This window comes from Vigna unguiculata, chromosome 11, assembly GCF_037176805.1.
Source record: "Vigna unguiculata cultivar grain cowpea cultivar isolate G323 ecotype 2 chromosome 11, ASM3717680v1, whole genome shotgun sequence".
NCBI classification, from domain to species: Eukaryota; Viridiplantae; Streptophyta; class Magnoliopsida; order Fabales; family Fabaceae; genus Vigna; species Vigna unguiculata.
The window spans coordinates 40,955,838-40,977,815 of record NC_140802.1 but is presented as its reverse complement, the minus strand read 5'-3'; the positions used below and the strand labels follow the sequence as shown (position 1 = coordinate 40,977,815).

Here is a 21,978-nt window from a genome sequence, read left to right as displayed (position 1 = left end):
TTGAATGACATTCTAGGATTCTAAATAAAGTTTTAATTTAATTTTTGTGAATTTGTTATATCACCTGTGTGACCTTTACTTCATACAATAATTATAGAAGGCTTAAATACCTTTTTGGTCCTCAATTTTCGTAGTGTTTGTTATGAATGGTCCTCATTTTGACAGAATGTTTAAAATGATCCTCATTTTTACCGAATGTTTTAAATGGTCCTCATTTTCGCAATTCGTGTTTGATTTAGTCCTTTCCTGTAACGCTGTTTAAATCATTAACATAGCATTGTACAGGTAGCACATTTGTATTAGGGTGTGTTACGTGTACTGTACATATGGCTAATTAACGTTAATTTATCAGTTTAGGGGAAATTTTGCAATTAGAAAAATTTCTTCATCTTCGTCTTTCTTAAGCTCGGATTATTTGCAGAGAAAGCAGCTAATACTTGTCATTTCATCATTGGATTGTATTTGCGCTCTTCATTTCAATTTTCCAGTTAATCTTCTTCTTCCTGCAATCCCATTATATAATTATATAGGTATGTTACGGTCCAATCTTCTTCCTTTACCTCTGGTTGTAATAGTTGGAGGCAACTGTGTTGTATCACTTTGTGCACTGTTGGTAATTCAACGAGAAATGAATTAACCCCGATTTGTAGCTGCGAAGAGATGACAACTTCGAGGATGGCAAGAACTCCAAAGAATATTGGTAGAAAATTTTGGGTACAATCTGTTTTTATTTTTGTGTTAATAATAAATTGGTTTTAATTTTTGGTTTATTGATTTACAGAGTGGTGGTTCTTGCAATGTTTTCAAATGGTGGTGTTAATGAAAAGGATGTCATCATCATGACACAAATCAGATTAATGATTTGGAGAAGTCATTGAAGGTTGTTGAGAAGAGGTTGCAATTAGTAATAGGGTTCACGTTATTGTGTGTAATCTTTTAAAGTCCAATATGTAAAATTGAAATAAAGAGCGCAACTGCAATCCAATGATGAAATGACAAGTATTAGCTACTTCCTCTGCAAATCCGAGCTTAAGAAAGACGAAGATGAAGAAATTTCCCTAATTGCAAAATTTCTCCTAAATTGAAAAATTAACGTTAATTACCACACGTATACAGTACACGTAACACACTCTACTACAAACCGTGTGCCACCTATACAATGCTCCATTAATGATTTAAACGACGTTACAGAAAAGGACCAAATTAAACACGAATTGCGAAAATGAGGACTATTTTAAACATTCGGTAAAAATGAGGACCATCTTAAACATTCTATCAAAATGAGGACCATTCACAACAAACATTACGAAAATGAGGATTAAAAAGGTATTTAAGCCATTATAGAACAAAGTTAAATTTAATATAATACACGTTAATTAACAATTATCCAAGCTTCACACTCCCATACCTTTAGATAAAAACAAAAACACTAGTTTAGACTTAAACCTTCTTAAAACTAAATCGATCGTAGCAAAGTATTTTATTTTTTTCAAGCCTTAACAAAGTATGATCAATTTTAAAAATAGTGAATGAAAACCAAAATTTGTTTATGGTATACGATTTGAAACCTTATCATATCTATTTTTTATATAAAAAAAATTGTGTACTTCATTCCCAAAACAATAGCAGAAAGTAATTTTACACGGTCAAGATGAGCCTCAATTTTAACTTATATCTCGACTTTTCATTCCAAGATAAAATATATTGTCTAAGTTTTTTTCTTATAAAATTCGGGTTTAAGGAACTTTGAGTTTGGAATCCTTCCTAAATAAATAAATGGTGAAAAACATTAAAGAAATTAAAATTCGCAAAATAAAACTTATTGTATAAGTCACCATAAAAATTGTTCTTTAGTATATAATTCACGTAATAAATTTTATCTGTCAGGATATTATATTTATACAAAACACAAGACGTAGACAAAGATAATTAATCATAAACAAATTCATATGTTAAAATTGTAAGATTTTATATTTATCATTGTTGAGTAATACTTCTTTTATTTTATTTGTACTAAGTAACAGCTATTCATGGTAGAATTCATCGCTAAACCACTGTAAATGTAATGTTGATGTAATTTTTTTGCAGTTTCCATGCATGGTGTTCCTCGTCATTTGTTGGATTCATGATATGGCTGTTTTCCAATGTTCTTTATGAAACAAATTACATTTATAAAAAAAGAATGTTAATCGGTGTACTTAAGACACAGATAAAAGAATAGTTAATACGTGGTAGTTTCAAGGTTTTATTATTTTTACATTGAAAGTTGAAATAATTAACTTCATTAATTAAAATAATATAAATACATATAATATATTTTATAAAGATAAAAATATTTTTTAAAATTTTTAAACAATAACTCTCTAATATAATATACTTCTCCGTCAAGAGTTTCTAAGTGAACTTGAAATGTAAAAGAGATTTGTAATACCCAATTTTATGTATTTATAATTAATAATAATTTTAGATATTGAAATATTGTTTACTTTTTAATATAGGAGATTTTGTTAAACTAAAATAACTGCTACAAAAAGTTAAAGAAAAAAATTCAATGAAATCTGAAATTCATATTTTATTTTAATTTTTTAAATTTTTTAGATATTTGACACTATTTTTTTTTGTTTTTCTATTAATTTAAATTTTTTAACGTTTAATTATATTTTAATTTTTAACAACGTGAAAACATAATTATTTTATTATTTAATTATATTTTAACTTTGTGAACATTAAATAAGATATTAAACACAATTATACAATACTTATGGTATTTTTGGTGAACATCAAAAAAATATTAAACACAATTTCACAATACTTATGGGTAATTTTTGTTATTTAAATTAAATAAAAATTATTAAGTCAAATTTTATTTAAAATCATAATTAATTATAAACTTTTACAAAATTTAATGCGTATTAGTTATTCTTAACTTGTGCATGTCCTTAGGACACTCATACCCTTATTAAAATTAAAATATATTCAATTACTGCATCTATTAACAGAATTTAAATTTTTTATACTAAGACACTAATTTTTTTCTTATCAATAATTTAATAAATTAACTATTTACACATAAATTATGTTGATTTAAAAATGAAATAGATAAAACAAAAGATCTCATAGTTATTTAATTAAGATCTAAGAAATTCAGTTCCATTTACTAGTTTAGAAAAAGTAAAAGACAAAAAAATTAAAGAAAGTAATAACAAATATTCCCTTTGTCAATATAACATGCCTCAAGTACTAATAAATAATGTTCGAGAAAGATTTTTCTTAGGATTAGAATAACCTCTGCTAAAACACTTAAGCGAAAGTCTTACTAAGCTTTTTTCACTCTTTTAAAGTGTATATGTGTTTGTCAATCCCTGATTCCAGTAAGAAGAAATCCTTCTATCTACAATCTCGGAAGGTACTCAAGATTCTTACTACATATTCATGATTACTTGAGATAAGTCCAATTGGATATCATTGATGCTTGTTTATAATCTAATATCAAATTTCCTCCTACAATCCAATAATTTCTAACCCCATATATATACATATAAAAGTTACATATTTTGATGTTCACATCTCTATTTTTAATTTTATCCTTTTAATAAATAATCATTTTTTTAAAACTGTTTCATTCATTTAATTTTTCTTTTAAATATCTTTAATAAATAAATAAGTATTTATAATAAAATATACAAATTTATTTATATTTAATTTTTAAAATTTAAATAAGTGAACAAATGCACATGTTTTCACTAGTTTTAATAAAGTGACTTCAAGATTACCGATTTTCTATTCAAGAAATTTTCCAAAACAAGTTTTAGAATTTTCAAAACATAATTTATGAAACAGTTTCTAAAATATAATTTTTAGAATCAGATTTTCGGACCAACCTTTCCGGACCATATGAATTGTAATTCAAAACATGTTTTTCATAACAATTTCCGAAACAAACTTGTCAGAAGATATGTAATACCTCCCAGAACAAAAATTTTCTGAAACAAATCTTTCATCTCTCCCTTCCCTCCCTGCCCCTTTACTAAATCACCCCAATCAAATATGAATTTCACAAACAGCCTAAGAGAAGTACTCTTAACTTGTCTATTAATGAAATACTTTGCTTGCAGAGGACTGGAGGAGCACTTATTTAAACAGCAATAACAAGTATTCTATATTTAACTTACAAAATGATACGAAGTTATGAACAACGCTTCATTTCAAGGAACACTCCTTCATCCGCTCCACCGAAAAAGTAGCACAACCTTCACTGTAATTCAGGAGACTAATAAAACTAATTACATTGCATATATATAAACATATTTAAAATAAATAATAGTTACAACATAACAGAAACAGGTAAGGACGGTACCAGAACCGGCACCGGCACCGGACCGCAACAACTTCTACCTTCCTAATTCTTGTTAGAAGCCCCCTCAACGAGGGGAAAGAAAGAGATTATAATTGCCTAGTGTTTAGGCCAAATATGCAAATACTTCTTCATGTCATTCATCATCTGATAAACAGACTACATCAGATGATTTAGCTGGATGAGCTGAGGTTGCCGTCGTTATACTACTTTTGTCACATTTAGATAGGTTCATCGAAGGCAAATCTGGCATATGTGGCCGAACATTTGGCAGATATGTGCCGTGTTGACTGTTTGGCTCAGTGTGAGGATTAATGACAGGTAAAGTGGGTGGCCAAAGCCCCCCGTGTAGAACAGGTGGAAAGGTTGCCGGCGCTGGCCGGGGTGTCTGGTAAGAAAATGGGGGGGAAGTTACATGAATATTACCGGGTGCCGGCTGACTTGGTCTCCCACGCAGAACTGTACAGAAAGTGGAGGCTGGGACGGCCGTCGGTGCTCTATAAGGGTGGAGATGAGGTGCGGGGGCACGTATCTCCCCACCAGTTTGAACATTTCCCAAGAGTGAAGTGAGGGGATTGATACGTGGTAGTCTTGAAGGAGTAACGGAGAATGTTCCAGGCGAACTGTACGTGGCTTGTATTGGTGGTACCATAGTCTGTGAGGTAGTTGTAGCATAGGAACTCTGCAAGCTGGCTGCAGAATACTCACGAGAAGATGGTCTAGCAACCACATTGGGCGCAGTGGCATTTTGTGGACTTGCAACCTGAAATAATTGCTGTACCGGACTCGCATCTGACATTAAATATAAAATGGGGTTAGAAGAGACAAACAAAAGTTGGGGCAGATGGGTGCACATGAGGTGGATGCACCTGCGCAACAGATACAGACGTGCATAAAAATGGCATATTTAACAAAATAAAACCCTTCCTTGATGTTTGCATAAAACTAAACCATCCTTAACTGCACTTGGCAAATGCACTGGTAGTTTTTTCCTACGTATAAAGAAAGAAAACAGAAAACGCCAGCAGTGTTTGACATATTGATTCCAAAGGCCCTACAAAGCCCACTAAAATGGAAAGCCCGCTGTCCACTAATATTTGTTTGTGAAGATTCATTTTTTTTTTCCATTCGGGAGTTTTTTCCCATTTATTTATTTACAAAAATACATGGACAGTGGAAGAAACACAACACTGTCATGTTAAGAAGTCTAAGCAAATGTATTCATCGTAACAGCAGTTTAGATACGTTTGAAAGCAGCAGATATACTTCGGCAGAAACTTGTACAGTCAAAAGGAGAACAATAAAGGGGATGGAAATTTCCACAATCACTAGAGTCAGTATAACGAGAAATATACCTTTGTGCATGCCTGGTGAACCAGATAGTAAAAAATTCATGGATTTAACCCTACAAGCCTCAGCCAATTTCATATTTACATTAACTATGCTATGTTGTCTGTCCAGGTCCTTCCTTATTTTCTGTACTTCAACTTCATTCTCCTTATGTTTAATGTCAAACTTCCTGTAAAGTTCCTCGAGGTCCTTCTCAAAATCTTGTTTCAACTTCAATTTCTGCTCCAACAAGTAAAATAATATAGTTACTGTAAGAAAAAAGATTGAGGATATATAATCTAATATAAAAATCATCATAGCAACAGTAAACCAAAAGCTAACCCTTTCTTCAAAGTCTTTCTTATTATCCTCTACCAGTCGATGTAGTCTTTCCATTTCACACTTAAGTGGATCAAGGGCCAAACGTTGAATAATCCTGGAATCTGATTGGCTTGCAGGTTGTATAGGATGATTATTAATCTCTGTGAGAGTTGACAAATTTCTTGTGTTTGAAGACTGTTGTCTAACTACAGCAACCACATGCGAAACCAAATCCATATTTGAGGCTGGATGTACATCTTGGCGTAAACATGAAGAATCAAGTTCCACATTTGAGGTACATTGCACAACTTGATCTTGAATCTCAATTGATGTCTCAGGAACGTGGTTCGGTAAATCATTTTCATTGGATGGCTGGTTTTCAGTTCCAGTCACTGTAGGCAAGTTAGACGGGTCTCCATCATTGGAAGAAAGGATACTTGCAGAAGGTAACTGCCCCTCCTTCCCGGGAGGCTCCATGACCAGTGAATCATTCGTAGATACGTTAGCTGGTACAGTATCAACAGAACTTGATACCAAACTGTTCTGCATTTCTATCGTAGTATTCTGGTCAGGTGGAGACTCTAAAGATGATAATGGTTGCACTTGTTCAAGAGGCTCCATGAGATCATCAACTGATAAAGATACTGGAGTCTCTTGGGACAAACTGTTACCAATCATGGTTCTACACACTCCTTCCTGCTGGTCTGAATTTGAGGGATGTTGCACAAAAGATTGATTTTGAATCTCAATCAATGTTCCAGGAATGTGGTCGAGGAGATCATCTTCATTGTATGACTGATCTTCAGTTCTGGTCACCAAAGGCAAGTTGGATAGGTCCCAGTCGGAAGAGAAGAAATCCGCAGAAGGAAATTGCCCCTCCTGTGGAGATTCCATGACCAGTGAATCATTAATGGATTGATTAGCTTGTACAACATCAACAACACTAGATACTACATAGTTCTGTGTTTCTCTAGTAGTATCCAGATGAGGAGGAGACTCCACAAATGATAAAGACTGCACTTGTTCTAGAGACTCCATAAAATCAACTGGTCTAGATACTGGAGTCTCCTGATACGAACTGTTTTCACTCATGGTTGTACATACTCCTTCCTGCTGGTCCAATGTGGCACTTTTATCAATCACCACATTGTGTGTCAATTGAAATTCAACCTCTCCGAGGCTATTTTCAGGCATCAAGACAGAAACGTGTTCATCAGGTAGGGCCCTGCTATTGCTTGGGCTTGTAGTACAAGTCTCTGATGATAAATTGTCATCAAATACTGGACCTCCATTAGCTAATTGATCCATGGATGAAGAATTCTGAGGAATTACATTGTCAGGGTAATTCACTGCGTCAGGCATCCAACTAGCTTCCTCCGCATCTAATACGTTTACAATGGCGCTCTCATTAGTTTCTGACACTCCAACTGGAACTTGTCTAACAGGTATGCTTGATGAGACTCCATCATGATTTTGCTTCTCTATAGAAGTTTGATTTGAAAGAATAGCGTTAGCATCAGAGCTATTATTACTGGAACTATCCGCTCCACATGGTTTTGACAACACACTACTTAAAACTGAGTCATTTACTGCACCTCGAGATATTTCCTTAGTGGATGAAGTCAAATTGACAGCCACATGTATTCCCCCATGTGCATCTCTATTTAATACTATGGTCCTATCAGCATTTCTCTCGTCAACCAAAGGAGAATTAAGAATAAAATTATCTGAACCACTGCCATTAAGTGCAAAAGTTTCACAATCTAGAGTGTGCTTGTCATTTTCATTATGGATACGATCTTGAGGTGATTTTGAATTCACGGAGGAAATTCTTTCATCATACAAAGATGAGTTCAGAGTGTCAGCATTATTTGAACCATAATTGTTATCAGCGTCATGGATTTGTGCAGTATTCTCACAATATGGTGTGCACATGGTATTCACACTTGGAATATGTTCTTCGGATGACTGAGAATTCAATAGGGTCATATTCTTTTCACCATCATTGGAACCATTAGCAGCAACTTCTATTGATGGTCCACAAACAGGCTTGATCTGTATAGTCCCATTTAGTTCCCCTTGCCTAGAAGGAATTTCAACAAGATCATTCTCAGAACTGCTGGTGTTACAGACTAAAGGAGCCACCTCTGCACTAAGAACATCTAGAGTTTCTCCGTGACGTATGTCTTCATTATATGAAGGCAGAACCTGTATAGCATTCTGCCCAAAATCATTATGAGATTCATGATTAATATTTACACACTCTTCCCCGTCTAGCACTCTAATAACTCCATCAGAACGATGCTCTCTGGATTTGGTATGTTTAGAGATAATATTTCCCAGACTTTCATATTCATTTTCAACAATATTACTGCACTTAATTTCAGATACTAGTCCATCTTTTGAAGCAACTATGTCCATCTCATCATCAGCATTTTTAACAAGACGAGTTTGCAGTTCAACTGTGCTACTGAATGGTGCAACAACAGAGGCATTGGCATCAGGAGCTTCAGATGATCCAACCCCAGATTCAATCCTTTCCTTGACTTCCACTGTATCATTGAAACCCTTTTCTTCAGCAACATGGTCAGACACAAGGACTTTTGGAGCATTATGATGTTGGGCTTGATCACAAATCTGTAAGGATTTGACCATGGTCCCAACTTTGTTCGAAGCAATTGGGTTTAACAATTCATCTGGTGCCGAAGACTCTTGGAACATCAGCCTTGCTTTTAATTGCTTGACCTCAAGATCCTTGAGACGAATTTCTTGCTGCCTATTCAATTCTCTAGTTCTTTTCATGTAAGAACTTTTGGAAGCCTGAAGCTTTCCATCGTTAGTCAAATTACCGGGAGAACATGATTGAATAGCTTCCCACTCTATCTGGTGCCTTCTCTGAATTTCAGCATTTTCATTCTCAATATCTTTTTTTAACTTTATCTTCTCTTCCCGTTGCATCAGAAGTAGCTTGTTCCACTGGCTTTTACGTTTCTGAACGGTTTTAGTATTTACAGAATTATCAGTTTTTACCAATTCAGCCTCAGGTGTCACTTCAGTATATGAATAAGCCCCACTTGACGATTCAGAAGCCTTTGCACAGCCAGCAACATTAGAGTTTCCTTTGAGCGATAAAAACTTTTCCTTCAGATCCCAAAGCCTTGAATTGATTTCATCTACAATTTCTTTTTTGCAGTCAAAATTCAAATGCTGCTTTGCAAGCAAAAGGGAAGCTTCAAAGTTGAGTTTGTGATTTAGCAAAGCAGCAGCAGTCAAACACTGAAATTTAAAAGTACACAGAAAAGCTTGTCAATTCTACGTATTAAAGGCAACCAAGTGAACAACACATTTGATTCAGAGTTTAGAAACCCTAAGAACTAATTATTCTACACTTAATTTAACAGGTTGTTAAGGTTGAAGCTTGAACCTAGCCTCATTTAACCAGCTGACGATGCTACACAGATATCAGAATCTCAACTAAGAAAATTCCAACAGGCTTGAAGTTGACTGGTTAGATCAAGTGCAGACTAAAAAATTTCTGCCATTAGGTTGCAGCAACAGACAAATATCAATAGATGAAAAAACAACAGGCTTCAATGAAGTATTAGATTTTCCCAAAGAGAAAGGCTAACTGGTGTAGAATGAAGGATGCTAAGGATTATTATGTTATTCTTATTTATTAGAAACTGTAAGAATGATGCACTTCTATGATTTAGTGAGATTTCGGATTACCAACATTTATGTATAAAAAGGCTAAAAAGAAAACTTTCCAAGCAAGCAAGTGGACATGGCCAAAGAAAACTGAGAAGGAAAATAAATGAGGACGAAAAAGAAAAAGAAATGTAATATTCTGACCAGAGATAGTTGAAAAGCCTGTAATATTGGCAATGGTTCTGTACAGATCTGGTAATTGTTCATAGTATATTCAAGACAATTTTGAACCATACTTTTGACATTATCCTGCATGAAAAAAGGATGTCAAAATACATCGAAATTCAAACTGACACTATACTAGAACCCAGATTGAAGTAAACTAAATCAACTATCATGAAACTTGTACGGCGTACAGTCCTAAAAATCATTCCCTCGGGATGCAGGATTGGATTAGAAGAATTCAAAGCTATATTATTAATAAGTCAAAGTCAGAGACAACAAAATAAATTATGAAAAAATAAATCCATGTTCCTTGAATCTAACCATTATATGACTATTTGAATCTTTACAGTAACTCCCATTTCCCAAATACTACAATGTAATGCACCTCCAACACATTTACATACTCCAATAAAATCAAACTAAATCAACAACAGACTGGCCTGATCACATAGCAACCATTTCTGACCCATTATCATCCTTTTAGTTACCCTCTTAGCAATACATCCTGTTAAATTTCTAAACATAATGTTACTTTATCAACCAAAATCCGAAATTCTATGTCAACAGGTGTTCTTCAACATAACCTGAGTCTACCCTTTTAAACCTGGACTTCACATATCCAAAACTGATGTCATTCCACATCACTGGAAGACAGCCTTCACAAGATTCACACTACAGTATTTGCAAACTGTATGACGGGATTAGTAATTTATCTGAACATCCAGAACTTAATGAGAGGATAGCATCAAATCAACAAAATTATGAAGGCATAAATCAATATTACTAAACAGCACATTTTTTATAATCTCATAAATGCATTTCACCAATAAAAAAGCTGGTAAATAAATTGCAATACTATGAACAAAAGACCATAGCAGGACAAACAATGGCAAGTAAAACATGACAAAGAGAAACCAAGAGCATACAGGGAGATGCAGAATTTCACAAAGATTTGCTATCTCTGGCTTCAGTAAAAGATGTATGCTCCTCTGCTGTTTCCTTATTTTGTAAGTTTCAACAGTGTTCATTTGAGGTCTCTCCGAGTCTGACATTTGATCACAAACAAATGATAAGAACTAAGAACTTTAATTCACATGGAATAAATTACCAAATAGTGTTGTCGTCAGGACGAATGACAGTTGAGGCCGCATGCCAAAAAATTGTCACTCCGAGACACTTAAGACAAAGTGAGTGCCTTTTGACAGTAAGGAAACCAGTTTTTGTGCGTAGGGCATGAGAATCAAGCAAATTATTTCTAGGGCTGTGACAGAAAAATAATAAGGAAAGCAAGTTAACTTAAATCTTAAAAGCTGGGGATTGAGGAAATCAGAGCTGTATTAGCAGGAGTTTGGCTGGTAAAAAAGAGATTTGTACGTATTTCCTTCAGTTTGAAGATGAAAAAAGAAAAGATCAGAATTTATCTTGGCTATGATGAATGGAAACCCATAGAAAAGATAAGAATCTTCACCAAAGATGGAAAAAGCCACCTGTATTACTCCTTTGGCACTGTCTGAACTCTACAACCCCCCCAAACTCAAATGGCCAGGGTAACGCCAGAGGTTCAAACTAACTGTAGACCATCTATCACTTTGGCACGCCTAGAAGCAAGAACATTCAATGCAAAAAAGAAGAAAAAAGGAGTCATTTTGGATGAAAGTTTATGATACAACTGAGGTGAATGCCTCATTGCTCAAGTATAAGATGAAGCCACATAAACATTTAGGATCCTCAGGTGATAAGGAGCTATCCAAGGAACCAGCCTTGTCTCTATATCTCCAGGTTTTCCAAGAAATACTGTTACAAACACACAGAATTGAACTAAACAAGAATCAAAAGACATTATCCACAGGAGCTACCAGATTTCCAGTAGAAAGTACCAGACAATGTCAAGCTCCGATGAGAAACATCAACAGCTACAACAATTCTAGCTGTGTGAATGATATGTTGAAAACAGCTTTTTAGCTGTCCTTAGTGTGGATACAAAGAAGTTAGCTGTGACAGCTGTCGCTAATTGTTTATGTTACTAGCTCAGCACTTAAGAGTAGTTATATCTAATGTAATAGACAGATTCAACACAATCATCCAAATAACATTTTTCTCTCAAATTTCAATTTTCTCTTTCTTTCTCTCTTAACTCTTGTTATTATTTATCCATGTCATTGAACGGTGAAAACTCATAACAAACTGAAACTTAATAATGATGGGAACAACTAACCTTCCTTGTCCCTAGTGGATATCTTTGAAGAAGGTTGATCAACATTATTGGTTGATTTCTTCCGGTCCTTTTTCACATCTGATAAGGAGAGCTGCCTAAAAGATCAACTCAAACACACTTAGGAGATAATAAAATAAGCTTATCCCTTTTCAGTTGCATGTCAACTTTTATTATTATCAACGTATCTGAGGTGTTAATGGGATGGGACCCGTTTCCCAGAAACAATAATTTTCAGACAAACTAAACTTTAGGTTGTTATAATGGTAAGGTAGTTTCTTAACAATGTGTAGAAAAATCCAACTTAACACCTCACATCTTCCTAGACATAAAACCAAAAATGTATTTTTAATATACAGAGAAAGATATCTTCTAAGAGAGAAAAAAAGGAAATTATGTGAAAGTTGAACTTAATAAAAGAAATAAAACATGCCAATATTATACGCCTGAGCATTGAATGGATTAAAATTCTTATTTCATATTAATTAAAGAATAGGATTGATTAATTCCCTAGCATTTGCTAAAAATTAAAGTACCTTATCCTTTTGGAACATGACCCACTGGTCTCCACAACATTGCTGCATATCCTTGACGGGCGGGTATCCTCAAACAAGTTGCTGTTATTGTTATTGTCATTGTCCACTAACAGAGTAGAAGCATCTGAATGCATGGCCACCGTTGTTCTTTTTCTCTTAGAAGATATTGAACTTTCATCCTTATCATGCTCAATACGTTTCCTAATCAAATTTTCATTTGATATGAAATCACTTGACCCTAAATTTTGTGATCTCTCCTCTTTGCATGAATCCAACTGAACCTTTTCAGGTAGCCCACTGGGCTCACAACTTGCAGTATCAGACGGTGCCATTGGATTTACAGTCACATCATCATCTGACAGTTCTTTCACCGGCTCACTCAACTTAGGCTCAGCTCTAGTCTCTTTACTGGTGGCATCTTCAGGCAGCCGAATACCCTTATCATCGTTTGCAGAATCTAAACAGTTCCTTCTAAGATAGCCATCAATCTTGCTCCCACCCCCATCATCACCTTCAGTTGACCTATTCATCCCATTTGTCTTCTTCACATGGCAATCTGCCAGTCAAAAGTTAATATTTTAAACATAAAAAACATACTAACTAACGCTAGCACACCTCAGTCAGCCACATTTTTCAATTATTCAAACTTTAATATCCATCTAAGTCCCATCTTCATCTATATAGGCACCACAGACATGGCGAACTGAGTGAGTGAGTATGAGAGACAGAAAACTGCATGTGATTGATAATTTTTTATACAGAAAATTTAGTGGGAGGGAATTATGCCATTGATAATTGATTGAAACTGGTAAAATCCAATAACAAAACCCCCCTAACTCTTCATTTTTAAGTATTAATTAAAATTGTAACTTGTAAAGTAAAGTCCAATAATAGAACTCCACCTAGCTCTTCCTTTTTTAGAATAAAATAAACAAAAGTGTAACTGATCTGAACCATCTCATAACCACCCCCACTGAACTCTATCGAGCGGCGGCATGAGTTTTAATAACACTGGGAATGGTCTGAAACCGAATCATAAGCACTCTCCCTTAACAAAAAAATTACTAAAATCATTCAATTTAAAAAAGTTCAGATTAGCTTAAGAACTAAGAAAGAACAGAACACGATACTCACCCTCAGTCACTCTCCTAGTTCTGGGTCTCGAAGAAGCTTCCACACCTCGTTCCTCATCTTCATCGTCCCCATCCTCGCTGGCTTCAAACAACAACTGCTTCCCAGTGCAACGCTTCTTCTGCCGCGTTCCCGAACCTGAACTTCTGGAAGCAGGAGGATCCGAAGGACAATCCTTCCTCGTTCTCTCAGATCTCCTCAACGGAGTCGGAGACAGCGTCTCCGTCTTCTCCGTCTTCCTCTTCGGATCCACCAAGCCCCCAGGCGACGACGGAGACCTCTTCTCAAGCCGCTCTGACTTGCGATTTGGAGTGGCTGAGGCGCTCGCCGCAACTTTCTTCGACAATGTCTCTCTCGAAGACCTCGTCACAGGTCCTTTATCCGCTACGCAATTGGGACCGGTATCGTTCGCCATTTCCTAGTGCTGGAACCTATTTCACTAACCCTAATTCCCTGACTCTTTGGGAGACAAGGTGTTGAAAATGGCGAGCTCAGAGAGTACTTTTACTCACTTCGAAGGTAACTTGGGGAACAGCGGCCAATTGCTGTGGTTACTATTCTGGTAGTTTAATGCTATGTTACAATCGAGGGGATTCATCCACCACTACCACGCTTCAGGTATCCCGAGAAAACCAGATAAACTTTTCTGAAAAAACTAATACTAATGTTTTCTAACACGAGGAAAAGGGTATTTTGGACTATCTACACTCATGTCCGCTCATCGTTTACTCTGCGAAAGGAAATGGAAAGAGAGACACATGTAACGGATAAACGGCAAGGAATCTGTTGTGTACATATATGTAAAATTACACTTCTAACTTCTTTTTATGGTTAACAAAGTGTTTTTTACAGGTATTTATACTTTTTCTGCATTTCATGATTTTAAATAAAATATTTAATCTTTTAGAATGATGAGTTTTGAAACCCGTCATTAGTTAATGTAGTTATGGTAGAAATGTAAAAGTTAGTAATATAAAATTATTTATAATTTCTTTTATTGAACCTTAAGATTTGACATTGTTGAATGTTTTTGTCATTGATTTAACCAACAAACTCTTTTTTAAGTTTTTTCTTGTTTTGTGCATATATGTACGTAGTTTTTTTTTTTTTCATTTTTCTCTCGTTAAATGTGTATTTTTTTTTTTATGAAACTAACTCTTCATGACATAAAGAAATGTTATTACATAAATAAAATTTTATTTTCTAGGAAAATTATATTATTATATGATTATAATTTTAGACATTTTTAAAAAATAAATTGCTATTACATTTTATTGCTTTTGTTTATTCTCTGAAATTTGTGTTTTTTATTTGAATAAATTATTTTAATTAAACTCCTTCATATAATAATTATTAATTAAATTAAAATTTTACTTTTTAATTTCAATTATTGTTGTATTTAAATTTTTTATAGTTTTTATTACGTGTAATTTGTAGACATCATTACAATGAAATGTTAAATCTTTCAATTTGTATAGTTAAATTACTTTTAATTTGAACTGTACACAAAAATTAAAATTTTATCCAATAAATATTGGTTAAACAATCAATGTACGTGAAAAAATAAGAAAAGATTACAAGAATAATGAAAGAGATCTATGTTATATATAAAATATCTATGTAAAATTTAGATACATTACATCCAATAGAGGATTTTACTATTACTATACATTTGGAGCAAAACATTAATCTAAATATTTGAATGGATGAAGGAGAATGGAGTTCTTAAGTTGTATTTGCAGCTACATCCTTTTCTCTCGTCCTTAGTTGCATTCTCACACAAAAACTCTTTTTCTCTACGACTTTACCTTTCAACCACTTCTAAAAAGTAATTTATGATTGAGAGAGCATAATCTCTTGCTAAGTGAAACGAACCGTTTCTTTTTGTAACAAAGTTAATTGTATTTGTTTGTTGAGCGAGGATATGAGTGATTTGACAAGACAGTTCAACTAAAAAAAATAATTACATCTATATTAGAAGGACATATTTAAATCCTAAAAAATTGTATGAAAATAATACAGAATGCACGATACAAAGACAAATAAATGGTTCTAACAAGTATGAAAAATAATGTTTCTACAAGGTCAAATGGACACTCAGTGAGACGGATCCTTGGATTGTCGATCGGGTGGTACCTGTAGGAGGCACTTCAACGATCAAGTCAATTGAAGTCTGAGTAGGAGTGAATGCTAATAATAATCGTAATAAATACATCACCTGAAATATTTATTTATACTACTCATAGTGGGTCTTTACCTTTTGGGGACTAATTATGACCCAATTGTCTTATAATCTTCATTGTATGCATAACTTGATATTTACCTTGATAATCCTCGTTTAATTTGGTCTGTCTCTTAAAAGTGTGCTAATTAATATAGATCGATCAGACACAATCATTGGTTCATTCATTGACCTTTCAGTTGTTGACCATTGATCGCTTGGTGGTTGGCTATGTGAATACTAGTGCAAATTTGACATTTTAATTTGCCTTATAGGTCTCGGTTATAGCGGAATCGAAGTCTATAAGGAGACGGTGACATTTTTGCAATTTCGTCCAACTATATTGTCTCGGGTCTCTGAAAATCGGTGCAGTAAAGAGACTTTAGGCCTCAGTTACAAAAGAACTGAAGCCTATAAGGCAGCCCAGTAAGCAAAATTTCAAAATTGTCACCAGCATCAACATTTTTTGCCTCAGGTGTGCAGGGACCAAAGCAGTAAAAGGACTTTAAGCCTCAATTATTAATTGAACCGAGGCCATAAAGCCGGTTAAATTCCCAAATCGCGAAACTCTTTCACTGTTCATCGTATTCTCAAAACTCTCTACGCAGAAAACCCCTCTTCACTCTCTTTGCGATCACCACTGTCCAACTCCGTCACGCCATCCATTGTCGCCTCTCGCTACCAATGAGTTCGAAAATGGGTTTCCCTTCGCGTTTTGTTTTGTTTTGTTTTGTTTTTTTGCATTTTTGATTCGTTTGTGTTGCTTTGAGGTTCACAGATTTAGGGTTCAAAACGCACCATTGTCCTGTCACGAAGAGACACTACAAGTGAAGAAATGTCTTTACCATCGTAACCCACCATACCAGAAAACGAACGAGAACTGACACGACAGAGGAACCTCGAGTCGTTGCATGCGAGCCACGAGCCCCACCACGAACGCGCTACCACGACGAGAACGCCTCCACTGCGGACGCGCCTGAGCCACCACTGCAGATGAAGGCCAGCGCAAACCATGAGACCACCGCTGCTGCAAGAGCTCTATATGTGCCGTTGCGAGCCATCGTGGCTAGAAATGCGAGCTCAGATTTTTTACAGAATGGCTTCGGTTCACATTAGAACCAAGACAGAAGAGTAGCTATATGGCTTCGGTTCACACCTAAGGCCAAAAGTCATCTCCTTTTGACCTTGCTCTAATATGTCTTGATTCTGGAACCAGGGCAGAATATCAAAAATAATTGGAACCAAAAGCCCTTACTACACTGGTGGAACGTACTATACAAGTTATTATCACACTTATTAATAAATGAGTTTTATAAGATTATACACAAGTCTAACTTTAAAAGTATTATTATACACACCTATGACTTTTATGATAACAAATAAATCCATATTTCGATGTGTCTAAGAAAGCTGCATAGTACGAAATAAGTTAATAAATTTATTAAAGTGTTAATCACCATAAAAAAACTTAGATTAAGTCTAACACAAATGTTAGATGAAGTTAAGAGAAATATTAAAAAGAAGACATCTTCAAAACATAGATGAAGTCAAGAGAAGTGCTAGATGAAACCAAATGCAAGATGTCAAATGAAAGGTAATGATAATAGACACTATTCCAAAAGTAGACAAAGTAAAGCTCATAGAGAGTAGATGCAAGTTTAAAAGAAGTAGGTGGAACTTACATGCGAATATTGACTACTAAAAATGCAAATTATGATATTGTTTACGAGATTTGACTCAAACATTTCAAGATTGATTTTGACACTAAAAACCAAGTATTTGAATATGTATGCTCAACATCACCCAAAAATTTAAGTGTTATAGAAGAATGTGTCCATATGAGGTAAACATAATATGAAAGTCATTGACATAAGAATATCATCAATAACAATTCTTTGTAGGACTTCTATAAATAGAAGACACCATGCAAAAATGTAAAAAAGTGCCCATCATGCAAATTATATGAAGCATTGTATGCAAAACAAATTCGCAATCTTTTAAACACAATATACACACCACCCAAGTAAAAGAGTAAATAAAAACTTACTTTAAATGCAAAAATGATGGGCAAATTATGGTTTTCTCTCTTTTAATGCCATTAGGACAAACTTTTGAAAAGTGATAAATAAATCTCTTAAAAAAACTAGAGAGAAAACATGAACAATATTTTTTTAAAATAAACCTAAAAATTCTTTAGGGAGTAGAATCAGAATTCAAAACCTAAAAATTCTTTAGGGAGTAGAATATTCATTATTCTATTTTTAGATTCTAACACTTTCTTGTTAACTAAAGCGTAAGAAATTTTTTTGCAAATAAATATTTTCTTTTAGACAAAAATGGATATGAATATACCTAAAACTAAACATAACTATAAATAACATTTTTTATTGAATATAAATATACCTAAAGATAATATAACTAAATTCTCTTTCGATTGTCATTTCTTCTCTGTCGATCGATGATGATGGATAATAAAAAAGTTAATGTTACAAGTGATCCCAAAATCTCAAATTGTCATCATATCATTTTAAAAGATAATCATTAAAAAAATTGTCATTTTAAATGAATATATTCACGCCAATAATTATTTCAATATTTTCTATCACAAAGAGATATTATAACCTTTATATATGATGTGCACCCTCATGGATAAAAGCATGACCTTCGAAGCTTTTTAGCAAATAACATAATGTTATCTTATTATTACTCTGCATTTTTACTAGTATTTATTTATAATGTGAACGCAGTCATTTACTTGTATGGCTGATAAACCCTATTTAATATAATTACTAGTTCGGTTCCTTCAGTATTAAAATACTATAGTATTAAAATGCTATACAATTAAAATAAGAAATTTTAATACTAAAAAAGTTCTTACATCTATTTGGACACTATGTTTCACTCTCTTTTTTTTTTTATAAATATAAAAATTCACTTTTTTTATGATCATTTTACGGTGTGGGGTGTCAAATTGTTATTTTTGATTCTATTAAAATAATACTTGATCAACAGAACATTGTGTTGAACATGTACATGGGAAAAAAAAGTATAAAATACTCTGCAATTTTTAGTTGATCTGATATAAACGAAGAATAAACCTATTGTGCAGTTCATATTTTTCTGGCAATTGGGTTTTGGTTTGGCATTTTTAAACTATTATTGATCATTGGCTGATTGATAATCTGCAACGTGTGTGAATGAGAGGAAGGGCCAAAGTTTCTGACACAGTGACAAACAACACATAAGATATTGAATATGATTGGTAAGAAACAAGTAGAAAGGAATAGAACAAACATCATAAAACAACTACACAATATATAAAAGTTTAGTCTGAAGTAGCCATTTGATTTTTCTGCCGGCTTCTTATACATTTATGCATTTGACCACGCATGTTGACAAACTCTGATTACGTTTTTAGTCAAATATCCATGATCTCTAATGTCATATACATTTGGAGGCTAGCCAAGTAATTCATTCATTGATCATAGTCATAATCATAACATCCTTTACCAATGAATGACTCTATTTCATATGAATCAAGCTCAAGAGTGATCTAATTTATTATCACTTTGATTTTGCATCCTCTTCTTCTGTTCCCCTGCATTTTTTTTTGTAACATATTATACCAGTGACTACTGAGAAATCTCTTCATGGGAAATCTTGTACTTGTGCACAAAATTATGCTTCATCTGTGGTTTGCTGCATGGATTTGCTTAGGTGTGTGCTCTGCTTACAACCAAAACAATTGTACTTCGAATGAGATTGGGCTAGGAACAAGGTACAGCTGCAAGTCAACGCATGATTCATGCGAAACATTCGTGGTGTATAGAGCTAACAAAAATTTCAACACCATTTCTAGTGTCTCAAAGCTCTTCAACAAGAGCTCTGATGAGGTGCTTCTGAAGAACAACCTCGTATCTTCCTCTTTGTCCCTTGTACTCAAACAAGGTAAGGAGGTGCTTATTCCTGTTAACTGCACCTGCTCTGGCACGTATTATCAAACCAGGTTAAGCTATAAAGTCATTGACAACACAACATTTTCCGAGGTTGCTTGTGGTGTTTTTGAAGGGCTGCTAAGTCGTCTCACACTGGCTGAGGAAAACCTCTCACAAGGTAATGAACCAGAAGCTGGTTCTGAGCTTCATGTACCTCTCATATGTGTTTGTCCAAACAGTGAGAATTCCACCTGGAGCAAGAAGGTGAAGTACCTTGTCACGTACCCTCTTATAGCAAATGATGATCCTGACAAAGTGAGTGAAAAATTTCAAATCTCACCACAAGAGTTTTATGCAGTGAATAAATTGAATTCCATGTCAACTGTTTATCCTAACACAGTTGTTCTAGTTCCATTAGAGGATGGTCCAATCAGAATACTTGATATTCCTGACTCTCCTTCTCCACCTCCAGGTTTTCTTCCAACAAATCCAGTGGACAAGACACAACAATACACAAAACCATCACATTTGTACATTGCAGGGTCTGTCATCGGATTTTTGTTGCTCATAACATTGCTTGCTAGCGGATTTTACATAAAGAGATTGAGAAAAATTGATGTTGTTCATTCCCTCAGCACGACCAACTCCCTCACTTTGTGGTCACCAACTAGAAGCTCTCAGATATCCACACAAACGGGTAAAAGCAACACAACTTGGTGCCTGTCCCCGGATCTTCTTGTTGGAATAAAGTACTACTTACTCAACTACACCATAGAGGAGATTCAGAAGGGAACCAAGAATTTCAGTCAAGAAAACAACATCAGTAGAGGAGGTGACTTTGTCTATAAGGGCAGAGTCAATGATGTTGAGGTGATGGTGAAGAGGATGAGGTTGGAAGACACACAAAAGGTGATTGATTTACATTCTAAGATCAACCACATTAATATTGTGAACTTGCTTGGTGTCTGTTATGGTGAGAGCAATGATTCATGGTCTTATTTAGTGTTTGAGTTGCCTAAGAATGGATGTTTGAGGGAGTGCTTATCTGATAGATGCAATGCTCTAAACTGGTACAAAAGGACACAAATTGCCTTTGATATTGCGACATGTCTCTACTATTTACATTGCTGTTCTTTTCCTTCCTATGCTCACATGAATGTCAGTAGCAGAAACATATTCATAACAGCTGACTGTAGGGGGAAACTGGCAGATGTTGGAAGAGCTTTGGCTGCTAGTGCCACACTCAGAAAAAGCAATGATACTGTGGAGATTCCCAAAGGATTGGTGGCACCAGAGTTCCTCTCACATGGCTCAGTTTCTGAAAAAGTTGACATTTTTGCATTTGGGGTTGTGTTGCTTGAGCTGATATCAGGAAGGGACAATTTTGATGGGAAAAAGATGAAAGATTCCATGGGATTCTTGTTGGGGGAGGCCAGTGAAGGTGGTTGTTTTGAAGGGTTAAGGAGTTTCATGGATCCTAATCTAAAGGATTACTCTCTTCCAGAGGCTTTGTGTTTGTCTTTTCTGGCAAAGGATTGTGTGGCAGATGATCCTTTGCGTAGGCCAAGTATGGATGATATCATGAAAGTCCTTGCAAAAATGGTTTAGCCAAAATGTGTGCTAAGATGCTAATTGTGAAATGTGAGAATAGTTATATTTGTTATATTTTACCTTATCAGTTCTGCTACTTACTTGCCCCTCTTGTTTGTACTTATTAAATAGTAATAGATATACTGATACATCTTTGGTTTGTAAAGTAAATAATGAAATGTTTTTGCTGTCATTTCTGAATTGGCCTTCAGTTATGTCACCAATCTTTGTCGTTGAACAGAGATGAATCATCACCTGAGCGCTTAGTCTTTGGAGGACATTAGAAAAGCAGATTCCATTAGTCTTTGGAGCACTTATTAAATTCTGTTTTGGAAATTTCGTTACCAAAATCTTACTCTTAAAATTCTGAAAAGCCTGTTCCGGAAAATTTCCTATACATATATTCTGGAACTCACTTTTTAGAGGGTAAAATAGTCATTTTGAAAATTTGTGGAGGTACATGAAGTAAAAGCCTT

At 34.5% G+C, this 21,978-nt stretch overlaps 2 protein-coding genes across 5 annotated transcripts; one reads left to right on the top strand and one right to left on the bottom strand.

Annotated features, from left to right (window-relative positions):
- Nucleotides 1-4,085: 4,085 nt before the first annotated feature.
- Nucleotides 4,086-14,470, bottom strand: LOC114170579 (uncharacterized). Of its 4 annotated transcripts, none has more exons than XR_003601099.2 (9): nt 13,760-14,470; nt 12,626-13,181; nt 12,093-12,187; nt 10,804-10,922; nt 9,857-9,961; nt 6,026-9,280; nt 5,710-5,923; nt 4,358-5,146; nt 4,086-4,270 (listed from the first exon to the last, which is right to left on the bottom strand). XR_003601099.2 is itself a non-coding variant. In XM_028056088.2 (8 exons), exons 1-8 carry the CDS (start codon nt 14,169-14,171, stop codon nt 4,491-4,493), a joined length of 5,412 nt encoding a protein of 1,803 aa, XP_027911889.2. In that variant the 5' UTR covers nt 14,172-14,470; the 3' UTR covers nt 4,086-4,490. The 4 variants fall into 4 exon arrangements, 2 of the variants coding, with proteins under 2 accessions (XP_027911889.2, XP_027911890.2); XR_014986384.1 differs by having other exon boundaries at nt 4,086-4,255; XM_028056088.2 differs by having other exon boundaries at nt 4,086-5,146.
- A 4,953-nt stretch (nt 14,471-19,423) lies between these two features.
- LOC114168804 (lysM domain receptor-like kinase 4) lies at nt 19,424-21,582 on the top strand. Its single transcript, XM_028053761.2, has one exon. The coding sequence runs from the start codon at nt 19,628-19,630 to the stop codon at nt 21,518-21,520; it is 1,893 nt and encodes a 630-aa protein (XP_027909562.1). The 5' UTR covers nt 19,424-19,627; the 3' UTR covers nt 21,521-21,582.
- The last annotated feature ends 396 nt before the right edge of the window (nt 21,583-21,978 follow it).

Coding starts and splice junctions, on each gene's coding strand:
- LOC114170579 (XM_028056088.2), bottom strand. CDS start 14,171: ATGGCGAACGATACCGGTCCCAATTGCGTAGCGGATAAAGGACCTGTG. Junction 5,924..6,025: donor AGAAAGACTTTGAAGAAAGG/GTTAGCTTTTGG, acceptor TTGTTGGAGCAG/AAATTGAAGTTGAAACAAGA. Junction 5,147..5,709: donor TTCACCAGGCATGCACAAAG/GTATATTTCTCG, acceptor ATTTAATGTCAG/ATGCGAGTCCGGTACAGCAA.
- LOC114168804 (XM_028053761.2), top strand. CDS start 19,628: ATGGGAAATCTTGTACTTGTGCACAAAATTATGCTTCATCTGTGGTTT.